At 41.4% G+C, this 19928-nt stretch overlaps 1 protein-coding gene across 1 annotated transcript in view; it reads right to left on the minus strand.

The window, feature by feature from the left end:
• Positions 1-18435, minus strand: part of mccc1 (methylcrotonyl-CoA carboxylase subunit) — a 40414-nt gene extending 21979 nt beyond the window's left edge. Inside the window, exons 1-10 of the mRNA XM_066708769.1 lie at positions 18247-18435; positions 17735-17778; positions 17129-17268; positions 16539-16634; positions 15169-15290; positions 14906-15053; positions 14526-14647; positions 11760-11871; positions 10784-10865; positions 10363-10490 (exon numbers count right to left, since the gene is read on the minus strand). Of these exons, the coding sequence (XP_066564866.1) occupies positions 10363-10490; positions 10784-10865; positions 11760-11871; positions 14526-14647; positions 14906-15053; positions 15169-15290; positions 16539-16634; positions 17129-17268; positions 17735-17778; positions 18247-18305 (1053 nt within the window). The 5' untranslated portion in view covers positions 18306-18435. The remainder of the gene's footprint in view (positions 1-10362; positions 10491-10783; positions 10866-11759; positions 11872-14525; positions 14648-14905; positions 15054-15168; positions 15291-16538; positions 16635-17128; positions 17269-17734; positions 17779-18246) is intronic.
• Between the last annotated feature and the right edge of the window lie 1493 nt (positions 18436-19928).

Consider the following 19928-nt stretch of genomic DNA (forward strand, 5'->3'; position numbering starts at 1 on the left):
TGCAAAATTTTTACACAAAATGTGTGCCGTGCAAGAAAAATGTGACTTGGACAAAAAAAATAGATATTCAAACATGGCACAAATCTTTGCGTGACATTGGAATATGGCATTTTTTTCCCCAGTGTCATGCAAATCTGCTTGTTCCTCGCAAGCCTGCCTGTGCCACTACACAGTGCGCTGTTAATCCAGCTTTGCACCGCAAATAAGGTGCACATATTGGTATATTCAGTCTAATTAGGGCTTTCACGCAATTCAAAATATATTTGCATCTCATGTTTCCAATTTGAGAGTCATTACCATATGCTAATTGCAGCATTAAAGGAACAGGATGCAGGTGGATGAATGAAGGCTGGACAGAGGCGGGTGCCATGTTTCTGCACTCGTTTGTGACATTTTAAACATTCTATTATTTGTACATTCATATATATATATATATAGCCTATATACGAGAGAACAGCTTTAGCAATTACATGTGCGCTTCCCATCACACTGTAGCGTAAGGTACACTTATACATTTCAGTTAAAGAAGGGAATTAAAGCATCACCTAATCAAGAATCCTAGAATCTTATAGAAATCTATTTCTGCAATAATTGGACGCAGACACCAATTCCTAAGATATACATTCTCAAATGTATTAAAAACAAAGATAAAATGCAGCACTATACTAGTTATAAAAAAAGGGAAAAGGCGAGTCTCTCATTAGTATTGTTAGTCGGACATCAAAATAACTATTTAGGTTAGTATTTATGTCAACTAACTTCTCGTTATATATATATACATATACACACACTCACCTAAAGGATTATTAGGAACACCTGTTCAATTTCTCATTAATGCAATTATCTAACCAACCAATCACATGGCAGTTGCTTCAATGCATTTAGGGGTGTGGTCCTGGTCAAGACAATCTCCTGAACTCCAAACTGAATGTCTGAATGGGAAAGAAAGGTGATTTAAGCAATTTTGAGCATGGCATGGTTGTTGGTGCCAGACGGGCCGGTCTGAGTATTTCACAATCTGCTCAGTTACTGGGATTTTCACGCACAACCATTTCTAGGGTTTACAAAGAATGGTGTGAAAAGGGAAAAACATCCAGTATGCGGCAGTCCTGTGGGCGAAAATGCCTTGTTGATGCTAGAGGTCAGAGGAGAATGGGCCGACTGATTCAAGCTGATAAAAGAGCAACTTTGACTGAAAAATAACCACTCGTTACAACCGAGGTATGCAGCAAAGCATTTGTGAAGCCACAACACGTACAACCTTGAGGCGGATGGGCTACAACAGCAGAAGACCCCACCGGGTACCACTCATCTCCACTACAAATAGGAAAAAGACGCTACAATTTGCACAAGCTCACCAAAATTGGACAGTTGAAGACTGGAAAAATGTTGCCTGGTCTGATGAGTCTCGATTTCTGTTGAGACATTCAGATGGTAGAGTCAGAATTTGGCGTAAACAGAATGAGAACATGGATCCATCATGCCTTGTTACCACTGTGCAGGCTGGTGGTGGTGGTGTAATGGTGTGGGGGATGTTTTCTTGGCACACTTTAGGCCCCTTAGTGCCAATTGGGCATCGTTTAAATGCCACGGCCTACCTGAGCATTGTTTCTGACCATGTCCATCCCTTTATGACCACCATGTACCCATCCTCTGATGGCTACTTCCAGCAGGATAATGCACCATGTCACAAAGGTCGAATCATTTCAAATTGGTTTCTTGAACATGACAATGAGTTCATTGTACTAAACTGGCCCCCACAGTCACCAGATCTCAACCCAATAGAGCATCTTTGGGATGTGGTGGAACGGGAGCTTCGTGCCCTGGATGTGCATCCCACAAATCTCCATCAACTGCAAGATGCTATCCTATCAATATGGGCCAACATTTCTAAAGAATGCTTTCAGCACCTTGTTGAATCAATGCCACGTAGAATTAAGGCAGTTCTGAAGGCGAAAGGGGGTCAAACACAGTATTAGTATGGTGTTCCTAATAATCCTTTAGGTGAGTGTATATATATGTCTCATTTACGTTTGGGTGCTGAGAATGATTCTATCATTTCTTGTTACCACAATTCTCCCTAATTGATTACTGTTCAATGATTAAGGATAGGCAGGGCCATCTATAATCTAGTGTCTATTAACGTGTGTCAATTTCAGACTAAACAGTTCAACAGGAATGAGAAGATATTTCTCGGCGTTGACAGGTTTATTTCTAAAATTGTCAAACAAAACAGTTTAATGCAGCACTCATTTATATATAAGAAAATACTAAATGATGCTGAAGTTTCTGCTCTCCTCCTATGTCACAAACCCACAACGTGTGACCTGGACCCTCTCTCTTCTCGTCTCTTCCAAGCAACTGCTCCTGATCTTCTCCCCTTCATCTCCTCACTCCTCTCTGGCCGTTTCCCCTCTGCATTTAAACAAGCTGCTGTCATCCCACTGCTCAAGAACCCAACCCTTGATGCCACCTCTCCTCAGAACTACCACCCTGTCTCCCTACTTCCCTTCCTCTCCAAGACTCTCGAGCGGGCGGTCCACCATCAGCTCTCGGACTTTCTGTCCCAACACTCACTCCTTGATCCTCTGCAATCCGGCTTCCGCACAGCTCATTCCACTGAGACGGCTCTCCTCTCCTGACTCCCTCAGCCGTGCTCGGGCGGCCTTCCTCTCCTCAGTCCTCATCCTCCTTGACCTCTCCGCAGCATTTGACACCGTTGATCACTCCATCCTCCTCTCCTGCCTCGCTGACCTTGGGATCTCTGGGACTGCTCTCAACTGGTTCTCCTCCTACCTCAGTGACCAGTCCTACCAAGTGACATGGCGAGGCTCCTCATCCACCCCCCACCTCCCCATCTCGATCCCCTTGGAATCCACCACACTCTCCTTCTTCTTCCGCTACAAATCTAGGATCACCCTCGATCCTGCGCTCTCCTACACCCAGCACATCACCACGCTGACACGCACCTGCAGATTCTTCCAGAGCAACATACGCCGGATTCGTCCCTTCCTCACCGACTACTCGTCCAGTCACTGGTCCTCTCCCGCCTGGACTACTGCAACTCCCTCCTGGCCTGCCTGCCTGCATCTACTACCCGCCCACTCCAGCTCATCCAGAACTCTGCGGCTTGTCTGGTATTCTCTCTGCCACGATTCGCACACGTTACTCCACTGCTCCGCTCCCTCCACTGGCTCCCAATAGCGGCACGCATTCAGTTCAAGACTTTGACCCTCACCTACCGCTATCTTGACCACACTGCATCAAGCTACCTTCAGTCACTCGTCTCTCCATACATCCCCTCCAGACCACTGCGTTCCTCCAGTGCCAGAAGACTAACTCTGCCTCCTCTCCACTCTCCTTCCTCCAGAGCCCACTCCTTCTCATCCCTGGCCCCTAAATGGTGGAACGACCTGCCCACCGAAGTCAAAACAGCAGAGTCCTTGACCTCATTCCGGCACTTACTCAAGACGCATCTTTTCCAACAGTACTTGTAATATTAGTCCTCTATCCCTGCTAGATAGCACTTCACAGTTTTTATTATGCTTCTCGCGTTCTTGATTGTTTTCCTCCTTGCTACCTTTCCCGTAGCCCTTGTCTGTGACCCTACATCTTGACAGCACTTAGCTTTCACCGTCCAGGAATTAGGAAGTCACTTACTGTAATTGTGTAAATTGTAAATTGGAATTTGTAAAATGTATTTTGAATTGCTGTTTTAGCCAAATTGAATTTGTAATGATTGATGCCTTGTACTTCTCTGTATTTTTGCACTTTGTTTGCACTAATGTTGTAAGTCGCCCTGGATAAGGGCGTCTGCCAAGAAATAATAATAATAATAATAATAATATTATTATTATTATTTTTATTATTAATACATTATATTACACATTCTAAAGTTTATGACTCACAGAATAACATTTCTAATTGATTTCTCATATGTCATGAATAATAAACTCCAAACTGTTAAACTTATCTGAACTTTGTCGCAGAGAGGCCTCTCTGCCTTCGGGATCAGATAACAGCACACGGCATGAGGTTCCATGGGGTGGAGCGAGGTCCATGTGGTTTGGAACAAAGGCAGTCCGGTTCGGCTTTGTCCAATAACTTCCTAAGTCGATGCACCTGGAAGTTGGGGTTTCGCGAAAGTAGTTTTTCCAAACATATTTTACACTGGTTTGAAGGTTCCAAGGTTGTGCACAGGATGTCCTCTTTGCAAGCAGGGTTTTCCACAGTAGTTAGTTGAAGACAAAGTAGGGTAAGCAGGGCCCTGTTACTTTCCGAGGGTCAAGTTTCTTAAGACTCAATAGCTATTTAAATGACTGAACACTTCTGTATTACAGTCGACTTAGTCAATTGTCCAGCTGTATGAACTCCACTGATCAGGTGGGCACAGGTGGGCAGGCACAGTTTCTAAAGTTCTTTACTTAATAAAGTTCTTCAAATAATTATTTGTACGGCTCAATCTCCTTCTCCCCATTAACTCTTCTGTTGCCGGCAAAGACTTAGTTAGTTTCCAATTCCGGTCTTGGCAACAGAGCTACAAGTTGAGTTGTGCCAGCAAGTTACCGGTTCAGGTGAGAGAGAGAAAGTGCTGTGCGTTACCTTTTTATGACTGATAGATCATAGGCGATTGGTTCTTGAGTTTGCGAGATTGGATTTTGGTGCCAGCCCCCAGTCTCCTATTGGAGGAGGCTCGATTCATACCTGATGCCAATCCATGCCATCTTTTGGAAATGCCAGTTTGCCTGGGTTCATAGCTCTGTTTCGTGATTTCGGCTCTCGCCCGCTTCAAAGGGTTTTATTACCTCCACGCCATATTGCCCAGATATTTTCACAGCAGGAATTCCAAGCCATTTGGCCCATTCTAGGTGAGCCGACTCCCAAAACTGTCACTTTGACGTAGAACAGGTCATGAGCCGATGAGCTCAGGAATTCTGGTAACTTTGGGGGAGAAGTCTTCTTTAGATCAGAGCTCCAGCTCAGGGCTAGAATGCTCTTATCACAATACACCCCCCCCTTAACGCTACAACACACACACACACATATATAATATATATATTGTGACAAAGCAGTTCTTTAAGACTGTGTAGGAGACCAGTCTTCAAACAAAATACTTCTAATAACTATACAAACAAAGAAACACGGTTCAAGGGCCAAAACAAACCACAAAACTCCCAAACTTAAATAAACCTCATGGCAATAACTCTACAGCTCCACTAACCTATTTACTCTCTGCTGGCTTTTTCAACTCTGCCCCCTTCCCCCAGATTCTTCCCTTTTTATACCTGGTGGTAGATTATCACCAGGTGGACTCATTAAGGGGGGAAATGGCTGGCTGAGGGTTCTGGGACGTAGTTTTTCTATGGGTTTCCATTTTGTTTTCTGTAGTCCACTTGTTTTTAAGCAGCCACCTTTCCACAGGACACATTCCCATGAACACCTCTGCCCTCACATACAGTGAGGGAAAAAAGTATTTGATCCCCTGCTGATTTTTTACGTTTTCCCACTGACAAAGAAATGATCAGTCTATAATTTGAATGGTAGGTGTATTTTAACAGTGAGAGACAGAATAACAACAACAAAATCCAGAAAAACACATTTCAAAAAAGTTATAAATTGATTTGTTCTGTCGTGAGGGCTTAGAGGCAAAGGCTGTGAATACTTATGTACATGTGCTTTTTTTTGTTTTTTATTTTTAATAAATTTGCAAAGATTTCAAACAAACTTCTTTCACATTGTCATTATGGGATATTGTTTGTAGAATGTTGAGGAAAATAATGAATTTAATCCATTTTGGAATAAGGCTGTAAACATAACAAAATGTGGAAAAAGTGAAGCGCTGTGAATACTTTCCGGATGCACTGTAGATATTGCAAAACTCATGAAATTAAGGTACTTTCATATTGAAAGTGCTTCTCAGTTAGTTTAATGGCAATGTATGTCATATTTAAGAAACTTTACAAACGAGAGGAGGCCATCCGATCATTTGGTGTCCATTAAGTGATCCAAGGATCCTATCCAGTCTGATTTTAAATGTTTCCAAATGTTCAGCTTCAACCACATCGCTGGGGAGTTTGTTTCAGATTGTGACAACTCTCTTTGTGAAGAAGTGTCTCCTGTTTCCATCTTGAATGCCTTGAAGTTCAATCTCCATTTGTGTCCCCAGGTCTGTGTGTCCCTGCTGATCTGGAAAAGCTCCTCTGGTTTGATGTGGTTGATGCCTTTCATGATTTTGAAGTCCCCACGGAGTCTCCTCCAGGGTGAAAACGTCCACCAGCACTTGAAAAAGCACCACAGGCGGCTATTTGAGGAGTGCGTTGCTTAAAAGTCGACTAAAAGTACTGCCAGTGACACTCAGTCTAGTAGCAAGCAACAGCAAAATACAATTTCAGAGTTGTTTGCGGCTGTTACACCATATGAAAAGACCTCACGAAGGCACCACGAGATAACTAACGCCCTCACGACAAATCAGCACTGATTTAAAGCAGCCTGGTCGGGGCGTGTTCCGCTGCCAATGGTCGTGTAGTGCGAGACAGGCTGATGCATCGCTGGCTCTCCGATCCGATTGTAAGCTTGTCGGAGCCGCTATGATCTTATTAAATGTTTAATATTTATGACTCGATCGGCACCGATCGTGTAGAGTGATATGATCAGCAGCCAATGAGAGCTGAGCTGATTGAAGAAGAGAAAAGAAACAGGAAGAATAAACATGACAGGAGAATAACATTTTCATACGTATTTATTAAAATACTTCAAATACCAATGGTTGTTTCGGCTTAAGTTATTTAAAAATACACTAATACAGGGAAAATAATATTTTCAAATACCAATTAGTATCTGTTATTGACCCAGGTCTGAGCTAAATATCGACCCCTACAATGCGATGCTCATAGTGTAATGGATAGAGCCTGTGACTGTTGCTCAGCTGCAGCTCTCACAGTAAAGCTCTCACGGCCAGGTCTTCACACTCATCCTCTTTTCTCTGCGCTTTGTGTGTTTGTCTGACACACGAACATGGACAGCAACAGCAGTTTGTGGTCATGTTCTTGTTGCGCAGATTTCCGCAGTTTTGCACAGATCTGCAGAAATCCACTGATCCCATTGGTGGAGCAGCGCAGATCTGCACTTCACAAACGTGACCTGTAAATGTCCAAATCCGTGTTTGTTGACCTATTCTCTGGATGGATCACGCGTGTTTCTGCGAGATGTGGGGAGGTTGGAGGCTGTGATGCAGATCGCCACGACAAGGATGTCAGATCAGTCGTGTAGTGTGTGTTCCCCTGTACTTAAGCGATCGGGTAGTGTGCGCTCCTTCACGATGCAAAAAACATAAATCCGGTGCAAAATAGTCATTAAGTGCGAGCTGCCCACTGTTCACAAAATCAGGTTGGATTGTAGAAATTGTGTCGTGTGACCCCAGCATTAGTCTCACAGTGCACTTTATCGATGATGACTTTGAGCTGAAGACTCGCTGTCTCCAAACGGCATATTTCCCTGTAGATTGTAGAAGGTTTGGGGGGTTTCAGCAAGTGATTGTAAGACTTCGGTTGGAGTCAAAATTTGTTCTGCACTTTATTACTGGCAGCCTTTACTGTGTGAAGAAAATGTTCAAGTTCAAATTATTTGTACTTTAATGTGTGCTGTGCAATATTTTCAATGCTAGTTATCAGTCCTGACAGTTTTAGTTGATTGTGAATATTTTGTGTAGCATTTGTGATCATTATTTAGTGTTTTGTCAATATAAGCTAGACCTTATTTCAAAGTCAGAGAGCTTGTTTACAGAAAGGTAAGGTCATTTTATTTGTGAGTCTGTTTAATTACTGGATATTTTAAAAAAGTATAATAAATGTTGGAATCCTTTAATATCTTTTCAGTTCTTTTTCTTGAATTAGAATGCATTCTGTAGGCATCACTGACTGCATTTTAGCATCAAGAAGCTAACCATCTATTGGATAGAAAGGCACACTGCATCTGCTAGACTACAAGGTAGTGGAAGGGTCTACAGTTAAAGGCATGTTGTACTCTAATTTAGAGTGTGTGCTGCACACTATTGAGAATATTGAGCTGAAGCTTGACTTTACAAAATTAAAATCGCAAATCGCAATATCTGTCAGAAAAACTGCAATTAGATGTTTTCCCCAAATCGCACAGCCCTACCCAGAACTGTACACAGTATTCCAGATGAGGTCTAACTAGTGCATTGTACAGTTTTAACATTACTTCCCTTGTTCTAAATTCTACACTTTTGACAATATACCCTAACATTCTGTTTGCCTTTTTATTGCTTCCCCACATTGTTTGGATGGATAAAGTGAGGAGTCCACATAGACTCCTAGGTCTTTCTCATGTATTACTTCATCTAGTTCAGGGGTTCCCAATGTCTAGTGATGGAGGGCCAGTTTCCTGAGGTTGCATGGGATGGGGGGCCGCAGTAGAAAATGAACCACAGATTTTATTTCCTATACATTTCTGTTAGGGAACATTTATCAACTTTAATTGTTTTATTATTTTCCCCCAAATTACACATGCAATTTGTAACAGAAAATTGTCATAAAGTGTAAAAATAAAGAAAAAATTCAGAAAAGGGGTGGCTTTGGCGGGCTGCACCAAACATCCTCAAGGGCCGCACTTTGGGAACCCCTGATCTAGTTCTATTCCTCCCAGTGTAATTATAGTGGACATTTTTGTTACCTGCAAGTAATACCTTGCACTTTTCCACACTGAATTTCATCTGCCAGGTGTCAACCCACAACTGAATATTATCAAAGTCCCTTTGGATAACCTGTGCTGTCAAGATTTAATCTGCTCAGCTCGTCTATCATTTATTCATAAATTTGGTGCAGCGTCGAGTGAGCTAGACTTTTCACAGGTGTGAACTTCAGACTTGTTTTTTTATACACTTAACGTTAAAACCTACATATTAAAAACTACAGGACACACTACATTATTAATTTATTGTTATTGATTTCTTACAGCGCTGTTCCTTAACCACTGTGCCAATGGAGATTGGAAGTTAAGGATGAAACCTGTGTTATAAGTAGCCTATAGTCGCCTCAACCAACTGTCCCAATTAGTTGTATATCACTCAGTTATTGGAATGAGTCACAAATACAATTATTAATAAGGAAATAAGAAGTGAGAACAAATGTGTGTGTGTGTGTGTGTATATACAGACGGGTGAAAAATTAAAAGGAAAAACCTGAATAAATGCAGATGCCTCCAAACAGGTGTACTGCATGACACAATTAAGCAATTAACATCCTCATCTTCATGCTCTGTAGCATGTATAAAAATGCTGAGCAGGCCCAGCTGACCTAAACTTTGGATCAAGATGGCAAGAGGAAACGATCAAAATGACTTTGAAAGAGGAGTCATTATTGGGGCACGAATGGCAGGAGCTTCAGTCGCAAAGACTGCTCAACTAGCTAGTGTTTCAATAGGAACAGTGACTAAAGTTACATCTGCATTTAGATCTAGTGGAAAGACATCAGTAAATAGGGTTGGAAATTGTGGTTGAAAGTGCATATTTGATGACCATGATGCTCGTGCATTACTGTGATATGTAAGGTAAAACAGAAGAGCAACTCTTTCCCAGGTGACAGAGAATGTCAATGCAGGATGTGATCAGACTGTCAGCAAGAACAGTCCGTCGAGAACTACACAGGTTGCAGTGCATAAACCCCTCATTACAAAGACAAATGCACATTTGAAAGTTCAGTGGTGCAAAAACCACTGCAGAGATGTAGAAGTAGATGTAGAAAAAATTGATATGGTCAGACAAGTCATCCTTCACCATATTCTCGACAAGTGGGCGAGTGCATGTGTTGCATACACCAAGAGAACGGTACAGGCCTGACTGCTTGACCCCTACAGTGAGGAGGTCCAGAGGCTGTTATGCTGTGGGGGGCATTTTCCTGTCATGGATTGGGTCCACTTGTCCCCTTAAAGGGAAGGGTCTATAATTTCACACATAATTTCAGTCACTCCCTCCGTTTTGCACCTTGCATACAATTAAAGGGTGAACGGCGCAAAAAGGGGTTTTGAATATGGCAAATAATGCACATTTTTGCACCGTGCAAACCCTACGAATAACTAGCCCATACAGTCTCTATTAAATCTAGTTGCTAAGCCAGTTCATGCTCAATAGATATTATTGTCACCAGTCCATTCAGTCATTGCTCAGTCATCATTGAGTGAAGAGAGTTCTTAACCAGCTTTAGTTTTGAAAAGCTGCACTTGCCACTTGCAATCCCAACCCAGATCTGACTGTCATCCATGCTCCATAGTGTCTTTAATCTCTCCTCTGCCAATCCATCTCTCACCACTGCCCCCTCCCACTCCCTCCGTCTCCTTTTCTCTCACCCTGAGCTGCCACTCCACCAGGTCGGTGCCGGTGATCATCTCAGACACAGGGTGCTCCACCTGCAGCCGCGTGTTCATCTCCATGAAATAGAAATTGTGCTGTGAATCCATGATGAACTCCACAGTGCCTGCAGGGGGGGTTAGAGACAAGCTGTCAGTGTGTACTGCACTTCACTAGAGAACTGCAGAGGGATACACACAAGATGGAATGGGGAAGAAGACTTCCTTCTCTTGGCAGAATTGATCCATTTCAGGCTATAGGCTCTTGTGCAAGCAGAACAGCAAATGCTTCCCTATTATTTTAAAATTCCATAATGTGTGTCCTACAAGATGCAATGTATCAGACAATGCTCTGCAGCAGAGTTAAAGGATGAACATGCTGTGATCAGTATTTCTCAGTTTCACTCTCACTCTCTCTCACCTGCACCCACATAACTGACTGCCTTGGCTGCACGCACGGCAGCCTCCCCCAGACTTCTCCTCACCGCAGGGCTGATACCTGGCTGCAGGGACATAGAACAGCAAGGCACAGAGTCAGAGGGGTACAACCTGGTTGTGCTCTCTTGTGCATGACATCAACAAGGTGTGGAGACCCTCAGGGCAGGACCCCAGGGAAAACAATGAGGAACATGCAGGAAGAGTTAAAAATAATTACAGGTGCCCCTTGTTATGCGCGGTCTCACTTTACACGTTTTCGCTATAATGCGATTTCATAAAAACGTCATATTTTAAGTCAATACAGTTAACAGGTTCATTTATACGTGTATAACGTGATCGACTGTGGTTGTGTTTGGCTCATTGCGTAATCACAGTGCAAGCGCATCATCGATTAGGCAGCAGGAAGCTAGGTCACGATCTTGTATTGCAGATTTCCTCAGTTCTGTGCAGATCTGCAGAATCTCACTGATCCCATTGGTGAAGCTGCACGGAAATCTGCACTACACGAACGTGACCTAACTCTTTTCTGCAGCTGTAGAGACAGAAGCATCACAAATGGTATTTTATCTTCTTTAATTTGCACAATGTATTATTGTAGTGTACTGAATAAGTAGGCTACATGTCTTAAATGTCAAAAGTATTTTTTTAAAGCTCATTGACACGAGAGAAGCGCTAAAGTTGCTAGAGAAATTCAGAGCTCTTTGTCTTGTTACAAAACTCTATATGGAGAGAAAAAATGCTGCCTGTCAACTGTCTCTTGACCATTTTCTAAAATAAGCTAAAAATCATCAATACACCAACCCAGGGCCTTCAAGGGAGCAAGAAAATGACTGGAGAAAAAATAAACAACACCCACTGTGTTCATGTATGTAAAGATGTAACAAACACATTAAATACAAATACACTAACTAAAGTTCCTGGTCTAGCGAGTGTTTCACAGTTGTCGGCAGTGCTTTTACCCCTGGAGCTTCTTCAATTATCTTCTGATGCCTTCTCTGCACACTGCAGTCCCTCTCGTAGAGGTACACCACATTGCCATGCTGGTCTGCAAATATCTGCACCTCCACGTGTCTATGGACAGATGGATGGACGGATAGATGGAAAGACAGACTCTAGTCCAGTGGGGGTCATGAGCTCAGAGGGTAAAGACAGGAAGGAGAATATAAAACAAACAAATATGCCACTCCAGAACTGGAGCTGTCTACCCCTAAGTAAGAATATGGGTTGAAGAGTTGAGCCCTTCTTATTAAACCTACAGCACTCAACACACAAACCTGAATTCCTATTGAAGATATTGTTCTATGTGAAAAAATAATAATCAAGGACAATTCAGAGAGCATAAAAAGAGGGGTGGCAAATGAACATCTTAGAAGACTTAAGCTCTTCTGCTTTTCTGCTTCTTCTTTCTTGTTTTTCTTCTGCTTTTCTCCTCAAAGTATTTGATTAACATAACAAATGTAAATTGTCCCTGCTTTTCAGCTTCAGCAGTTAAATTGTTAACTGCTGATCTGAGACCATCAATGTCTTCCATGCACATTGATACACTTGTAAGCCTTAAAAGTTGCATGCCACTCCTAGTTATTATTATTACTATTAGTGCTGCCTAGATTAATCGGGTCTGTTAATCAACTAATGACTTGATCAATGATTTTATTTAATGACTAGCAATTATAAATTTCGAACTACCTACAAAAGCAAAAACCGCTTATTTTAACCGATGGCTCTTTAAACGCTGTGGTATATGAAAGGCAAACAATCAAATAAAATTAGCACAAATGGAGTAGGGTATTTAAATGGAAATATGAACATTAGACATTAAAATGATTGATATAAATATCAAAGTGTTTTTTATTTTTCTAAACGCACATGCAAAGTAAAAACGAATAAATTAAACAAGTGTTTATTTGTGGTGTAATCACTCTCAGTGTCCACTTAATCTGAATACAGTTATAAAACGACACTTAATGCTATACAATGTGTGTGTTTTTCAAGCACATGAAAGACTGTGGCGAGTTAGAGACTGTGACCTGAACTTCATTTGCGTTTATGCAGCTAAAACGCAGTAGGCATATTTAATACACATTGAAGAACTAAATGTAATATTTCTAGATACATTTCACATTCCTAGAGTTTTAAAGCTGACTCTGTTTCTCTGTTACTCTTTGGACCTGGCAAGGGCTGACACAGCCTCTCTCAACAGTATAGATTATTATTATTATTATTTTAATAATTTCAAATATCTATCTAATCGCTAAGGCTCTGCATTCTGTTGTTGCTCTGCATCTTGTTGTTTAACAAAACTTGCTGTGTTAGCATCCTTGACCAAGAGGTTATTCATTCATAAAGTCTATGTAGTAAGTAATTTAAATGTCTCTTGTTAATTAGTTACACCAATCAAGAAGGAAATAACTGTCTTCTCTGTCTTGTACAAAACCCATAAAATACCAAATGTAACTTAGAATTGTTGAGACTGTCTGAGGAAATTTCTCCTGTCAGGCTCCCCTGCAGCTGCCAGAATAAAGAATCAACCTTCTACCACACACTGAGTCTCGTGCTATTTTCTGCAAATCAGTGTATTCAGGTACACAGAGTAATACAAATTAAAATCGGTCAAACTGACCAACTCAGCATTTGTAGTGTGAAATAAAACAGACCAATCACATCACGAGAGCTACAGTACAGTACAGTTACAGTACAGTAACCGCGCACAAACTGCAGGGTTACAAGCCGCTAAAAACTACAGTCTAACTTCAACTGGATTCTTAAGGAAACATTGAAGATAGAGCAAATGTTTTCCATTTCATTTGCAAGTAATGCTTTTCTTACATGGGCAATGTGAGTATAATTTGTGAACAAAACATCCGTTTGCTGTAGCAATAATGCTTTAATTTGTTTTTATATACATTTCATTCAGCATTGTTATACTATAATATAATTGCAATAAAATGTATTCAAGTATTACTGTGTGGCACAACCACTTAAATTTTGTTACACTTATTTTAATAGGTGCTTAATTAAACTAATGCCCGATCAAATATTTTAATTGACTGACAGCCCTAATTATTACTACTACTAAAATGTATCCAAGGTGACAAACAGAATTAATTCATAATTTAAATTGAGTGAAGCAAAATTAATTAATAATTAGGCTGAAATACAAACTTTTTTTTTTTAGATATCCAGACTATGAACAGTGCTGCTTTGCATGGCTACTTCTCGGCAACTGGTGGTAATGAACATGAGGAGCACAGTGGTGCACAATCAGACTGTCTGTCCCTCTTCTTTCCAGACTTTTTGCTTTGTTCGATTATTTTTCTGTTCATTTTGTTCAGACTGTGGGTACAGACCTAGTTTTTAATCTGCATTTCTTGGTGAACTTTGGTTTTGGAAAATTAGGTCCATCTGCTCATACCTTAATGTTTCAGGGTTTCCTGCAGCTATATTACAAACGCATAAAACACATTCTGCACCTACCCATGTTCACTAAATTCAAGTATACTCATGGCCATAGTAATTTTTTGTGTCAAACTTCAAGAATATTCAAGGACATGAATATCCTTGGATTTTAAAATTATTTTTCAAGGTGTGTACGAACCTTGTTCAAATAGAAAGGTATTTATGAAAATCAGGAGAAGGAAGGAAAATTACTAACTGATATATACACTGACTGGCTCACTTATACACTGACTAGTTAACAGCAGAGGCGGTCCTCACAGGACTCTCACCTTGGGTTTTCCACAAACTTCTCCACCAAGATAACATCATCATTGAAGGACTTCTGGGCCTCCCTCCGTGCCGACTCCAACTGGTCCAGGAATTCTGCTGCAGAGCGAGCAATTCGCATCCCCTAAACATAGCATAGACATTCTCATCAGCCAGGACACACAGAGAGATAGACACTCACTCACGCTCACACATGCAATCACACACACACAATCACACAAATGACTTTGATTTGATCTGATAAGCAAACTGGAAAAGCGCATTGCAAAAGCACAACTGCCAAGCAACAAACAGACTCCTCCTCCTCCTCCTCCTCCTCCTCTTGGATTAATTGCATTAATTGAGGTTTTGCATCCTCTGTCCATGCTGCCACTGTACTTGCCTTCCCACCCCCTCCCCTCACTGCCTTGATCATCACTGGGTAGCCAATCCTGGCTGCTTCAGCCTGCAGCTTCTCGTCTGATTGGTCTTCACCATGGTAACCTTCAATAATGGGCACACCTGCCACTGACATGATGTGTTTTGATGTGCTGCAACACAAAGCAACTGGGCTGCAGGGCTGGAAAATACATTCTTAATTATAGTAATGCACAGCCCAGTACATTGTAGTATTGTGACAATGGCTGTACAGTGATAGTACAGTACCTCTTGATGCCCATGTCTCGAATGGCAGAGGAGGGTGGGCCAATAAAGATGATGCCTTCCCGTTTACACAGCTCGGCAAACTCCACATTCTCCGACAGGAAGCCATACCCAGGGTGGATGGCCTGCAGACACACAGTGGACAGAGTGAGGCAGAGACATTCCTATCCAGGAGTTCTTTCTCACAGTGAAGAGCAGAGAAGCAAGCAGCTGGCCTCCTAATATAAGAGTGAACAGCTCTTACTTTAGGCAGGGTTTTCCCTGCCACTCTAACTCTTTTGACCTTCACCTAAACAAAAATGTGAAAATATGCATGACAAAAAATAATAATAATAACCGCAGTTTCTAATGATGATGTGTATGATAGTAGTCTGATAGACACTTGTTCCCACATTCTGCATGAGGTGGTTAGATTTGTCATTTTAAAAGCACACCATTGGCTGGAGCAGTGAGTGAGCGCACTGACCCGCTTGAGGTGAGTGATCAAATGAATGTGAGACTGAGAGAAGTCCGTGTGTAGGAGGGAGGGAATGTGTTTCTCAAAAAAAAAATTAAACCAAGTACAAAATTCCAGGCGTGGGTTTTTAGAGTATAAGATTCACAAACCCCGTCCCCGGCCTTGATGCCAAATTATTTCATAGGCATATAAATGGGAAAAAATAAGCAATATGAAAACACAATTAAATAAATAAACACTAAGCTCACTCTAAGCTATTCTGATGGTGCTTCTCTCCTTCCCTTGCTACTATACAATGCTTTCAGCACAGAATGCGTACCACATTAGCAAGCACGCCCCTGTTCCTGTCACACACGGTTATAAACATAAAACATAAGTTCACCTGAAATATTTGGCTTTCCCCTTATTTGATTAATTAAAATAGAACCCAAGACCAAATCTACAAGTTAATACTAAATAAGTAAAATAATAACCATAATTTTCTTTGCATCTCTAATTTTATTTTTAAGTGGAGCCGAAATAAAAACCAGACTCAGTTATCCTGCATTATTATTTATTAATTCACACAGTTATTATATACATGGAGGCCACACTTAACACAGTAGATGCATTCCTGAAAAAAGCATAGCAGAAACCATGTAAAACTAAACCGATTTCTCTATAGGAAGACATGTTATGAAGTGGAGTCTTCACCTAAGAAAGTGATTTAAAATGTGATCAACATCAGTCATGTTTGTTTTATTCTTGTGCCTTACTTGTCCACATTTGGAATCAATAGTATGCCCTATTAGTGTGGTCATGAGACTGCAGACCTTTTTGGCCCTAGCTATTGAATGTTTGTCTCTCTCCAGTATCTACAGCAGAACCTCAGTACAGTCTGCTATTAAGTGTAAATGATGAGCAGGTGAGGCTGTACCTGTGCTCCGGAGCGTCTGGCAATCTTCAGGACTTTCTCCATGGACAAGTAGCTTTGCTGGGAAGCGGCAGGACCAATGTAATATGCCTCATCTGCCTGGAAAGTACAGAGCACCTATCAGTGGACTAGTCTCACTTGGGCATTGCATAAGCATACCTTTAACAACTGATCGCCTCATTTGCACACAACAAATAAAACAACAGACAAGATCTGCACTGACTTCCACTGCAGTTTTTCATTAATTTCATCACAAGGTACAGGAGGCAGTTATTTTGCAAAAGGCGCAGCAGTCTGATTTCATTTAATTTCACCTGTATTTAACCAGTTAAGTAAATTGAGAACCAAGTCTCATTTACAATAACAACTTGGCAAAGAGGCCATTTCATTGTAGGTCTGTCAATGATTGTGTTATACAAAACCATCACAAGGAGGCAATTATTTAGCAAAAGGAGCTATATCAAACTATATTGACTGAGGTCCCACACATAAAATGATAGAGAGCAGGCGAGTAAAAGAGAGATGGGGAAAATGGTATGCATGTCTCTCTCCCCATCTCCATTCTTCTCTCGCCCCCACTCCCCCTCTCTCACCAGGGCCACATGCATTGCGTGCCGGTCAGCCTCACTGTACACTGCCACCGAGCGCACACCCATCCTGCGCGCTGTCCGCATCACACGACACGCAATCTCCCCACGGTTAGCGATCAAGACCTTCTCGATGCGACCTCGCCCTGAGCCAGGGGACATGGAGATTGTCAACACAGCACTGCAAGCACACCACTACACCCGCACTCTGACACACACAGTACAGACCCTGTCATACAGTCTAAACCTGACATTCACTCGCTATTGAGAAGTCATAATTTCAACAATTAAAATGTAACAATACTACATTTAACCAGGTTGTACATTATATAAGACATTATGAAAAATCTGAAGTGTAACTGTTTTTTTCTTCTTATATATACTTCATTAAATACAGCAGCATGTCCTCCAGCTAGCAATTTGACTTCAGCACTGCCCCACCCGGGATTTGAACCCACAACCAGTTATAAGTCCAGAGCCCTAACCACTACTCCACTGCCTACAATCAACTCAGTCAACACTTAAGATAAATGCGAAGGAAATGCTCTTTAAGTGGATTGATGCAACTGGTGACAGACCTCAATCATTACTTATAATAAATACACGCCTTACCAATTGACGAACATCTTACAGGCACTTTGGTCCATTTCCATTTCCTGAAGCAGAGCAAGGGGGTTAGAGAAAGGGTAAAACCTGTCTTACAGAACTGGTTAATAAATACTAACAACGTACTTTTTCATAGAATCATTCTTGTACAGACCTAAAACAACCGGATAATTGAGTGAATCTATGCTGCTTTGTCAACATTTTTTCAAGGACAAAGTAACTTTGCTCTCTACCATCAACATAAATAACACTATAACGCTCGTTGTTACGTAATTTGAAAACATCAATTAATTCCAAACGTCGGGTGTAGTTAACATGGCAATTATTAAATAGTCTGTAAATTGCATCTAATTTATATAAATACAAACTGCAGAAGATAGAGCTTGTGAGAGAAACCAGTGGTTTGAATCGGATCTGTGCACAAGTCTACGAAGTGAACGCAACGCACTGTGTAAAAACAACACCAAAACAATGTATGCATGTCCATACAATCACTTAATTAATCGGTCCACACTTACTGCTGGGATACTGCCCTGACAGCCAGGTAGGTCTGCAATTTCAATAGCACAGCAGCCATATTTACGCTGTCACTACTGTCAGGCGTCCACACAAAAGCGATAGAACGAATAAGACAAATTCGGAGGGCTGGACGTTCACGGTTTTCTTTTCGGCCGCGTTCACGACACTTTTCTGCCTGCTAGATTGCAGACGGGAGTCTGCGTTTGACGTCACGGTCTGCGCAGACGGAGTGTGGACAGTTCTGGCCCTGGAGCTGCAGACTCCAGCAGAACAAACATGGTGTCGGTGTTGAGAGAAATCAGTCCTATTCACAGAAGTTAATGCAATCAATGTTCCCTTCGTGCTCCACCAGCTTAATACTTTACAGTGTAATCAGAAAATGGGCCATTTAATCAATTCATATCAGATTAAGTAGCTTTACGATCCGTTAATAATCTTTAATTAGTAGAAATCTTTATTCCAAATCATTGTTGGGACACTTAAGGGTTAAATACTCACATACTGATCAAATTAACTACAACAGATTTTGTTTGTGTGTGTACAATATTATATATACACTGGTTTTGAATCTACATTAAACCTGTGCCTTCAGAGAAATACACATGTACAATATTTTGTATGTATTATTTTGGATTTCCTTGCCAGATGCGCAACTTACAAATTCACATAATACGTGGAAATTAGGTTATAATGTATACGTACACCACTACACATGCATATTATTTTATTGTTGAACTGTCAATCTTTAAAATATATTATTTCTGTTGTACTTAGCCATATCTAGCATGAAATTAATAAGATCCTTCATGACATGACTCAGGGTGATTCACACCCCCTGACTAGGTGGCGCTGGCACATGGAGTGAGGTCTGTCTCTGGCTGACACACACGTCTTTATCACACGGCGCTCCTTAGTTGTTTTGAAGCCGCGGCTGCTACAGCGCAGTACCTTTTGAGCAGCTGCGCGGCTGTGCAGACTTTGCAGCCTGTGGATGCGTCGCATTGTGACGTGTTTTCCGGCTGAGTTCATGCAGAAGGGTAACTTGGACAGTCTCGTCGCAGAGTCTGCGAAAAGTATGCGCAGACTCGGCAAAGTATGCGTGTCGTGAACGCGGCCACAGAGGCAGACCTCATTCCAAGTGTTACCGCTTCTTGGTCAGGGGGTGTGAATCGCCTTCGAGTCATGTCATGCATGATCTTATGAATTGACAAAGTACAACAGACGTATGGAATTTTTAAGTTTAATATAAATGTTTTAGTGGTGTACATTATGCATGTGCATTTGTAAGTTGCACACGCGTCAAAGCAATACATAATACGCCTAATACATTCATAATGTTTGACGTGTATTTATTTCAAAGCACACATTTAATGTAGATTGGAAACTTTGTAAATATATTGTACACACACACACACACACAAAAGTTGTAATTAATGTGATCAGTATGTGAGTATTTAACCCGTGTCCCAACAATGGGCGGGAAAAAAGAATTTTACTAATGAAAGATTATTAAAAGGTCATGAAGCTACTTAATCTAATATGAACTGATTAAATTAACCCTTTTCTGATTACATTGTAAATTATGAAGACTCATGACCTGACTCTTCAGAGCACCGGTCAGGCTGCAGGCTCGCAGTCCTACACTGCAGTCTGCCTGTAACTCCCACCATAGCCTGACCTC

Source organism: Amia ocellicauda, chromosome 7 (assembly GCF_036373705.1).
Source record: "Amia ocellicauda isolate fAmiCal2 chromosome 7, fAmiCal2.hap1, whole genome shotgun sequence".
Classification (NCBI taxonomy): Eukaryota; Metazoa; Chordata; class Actinopteri; order Amiiformes; family Amiidae; genus Amia; species Amia ocellicauda.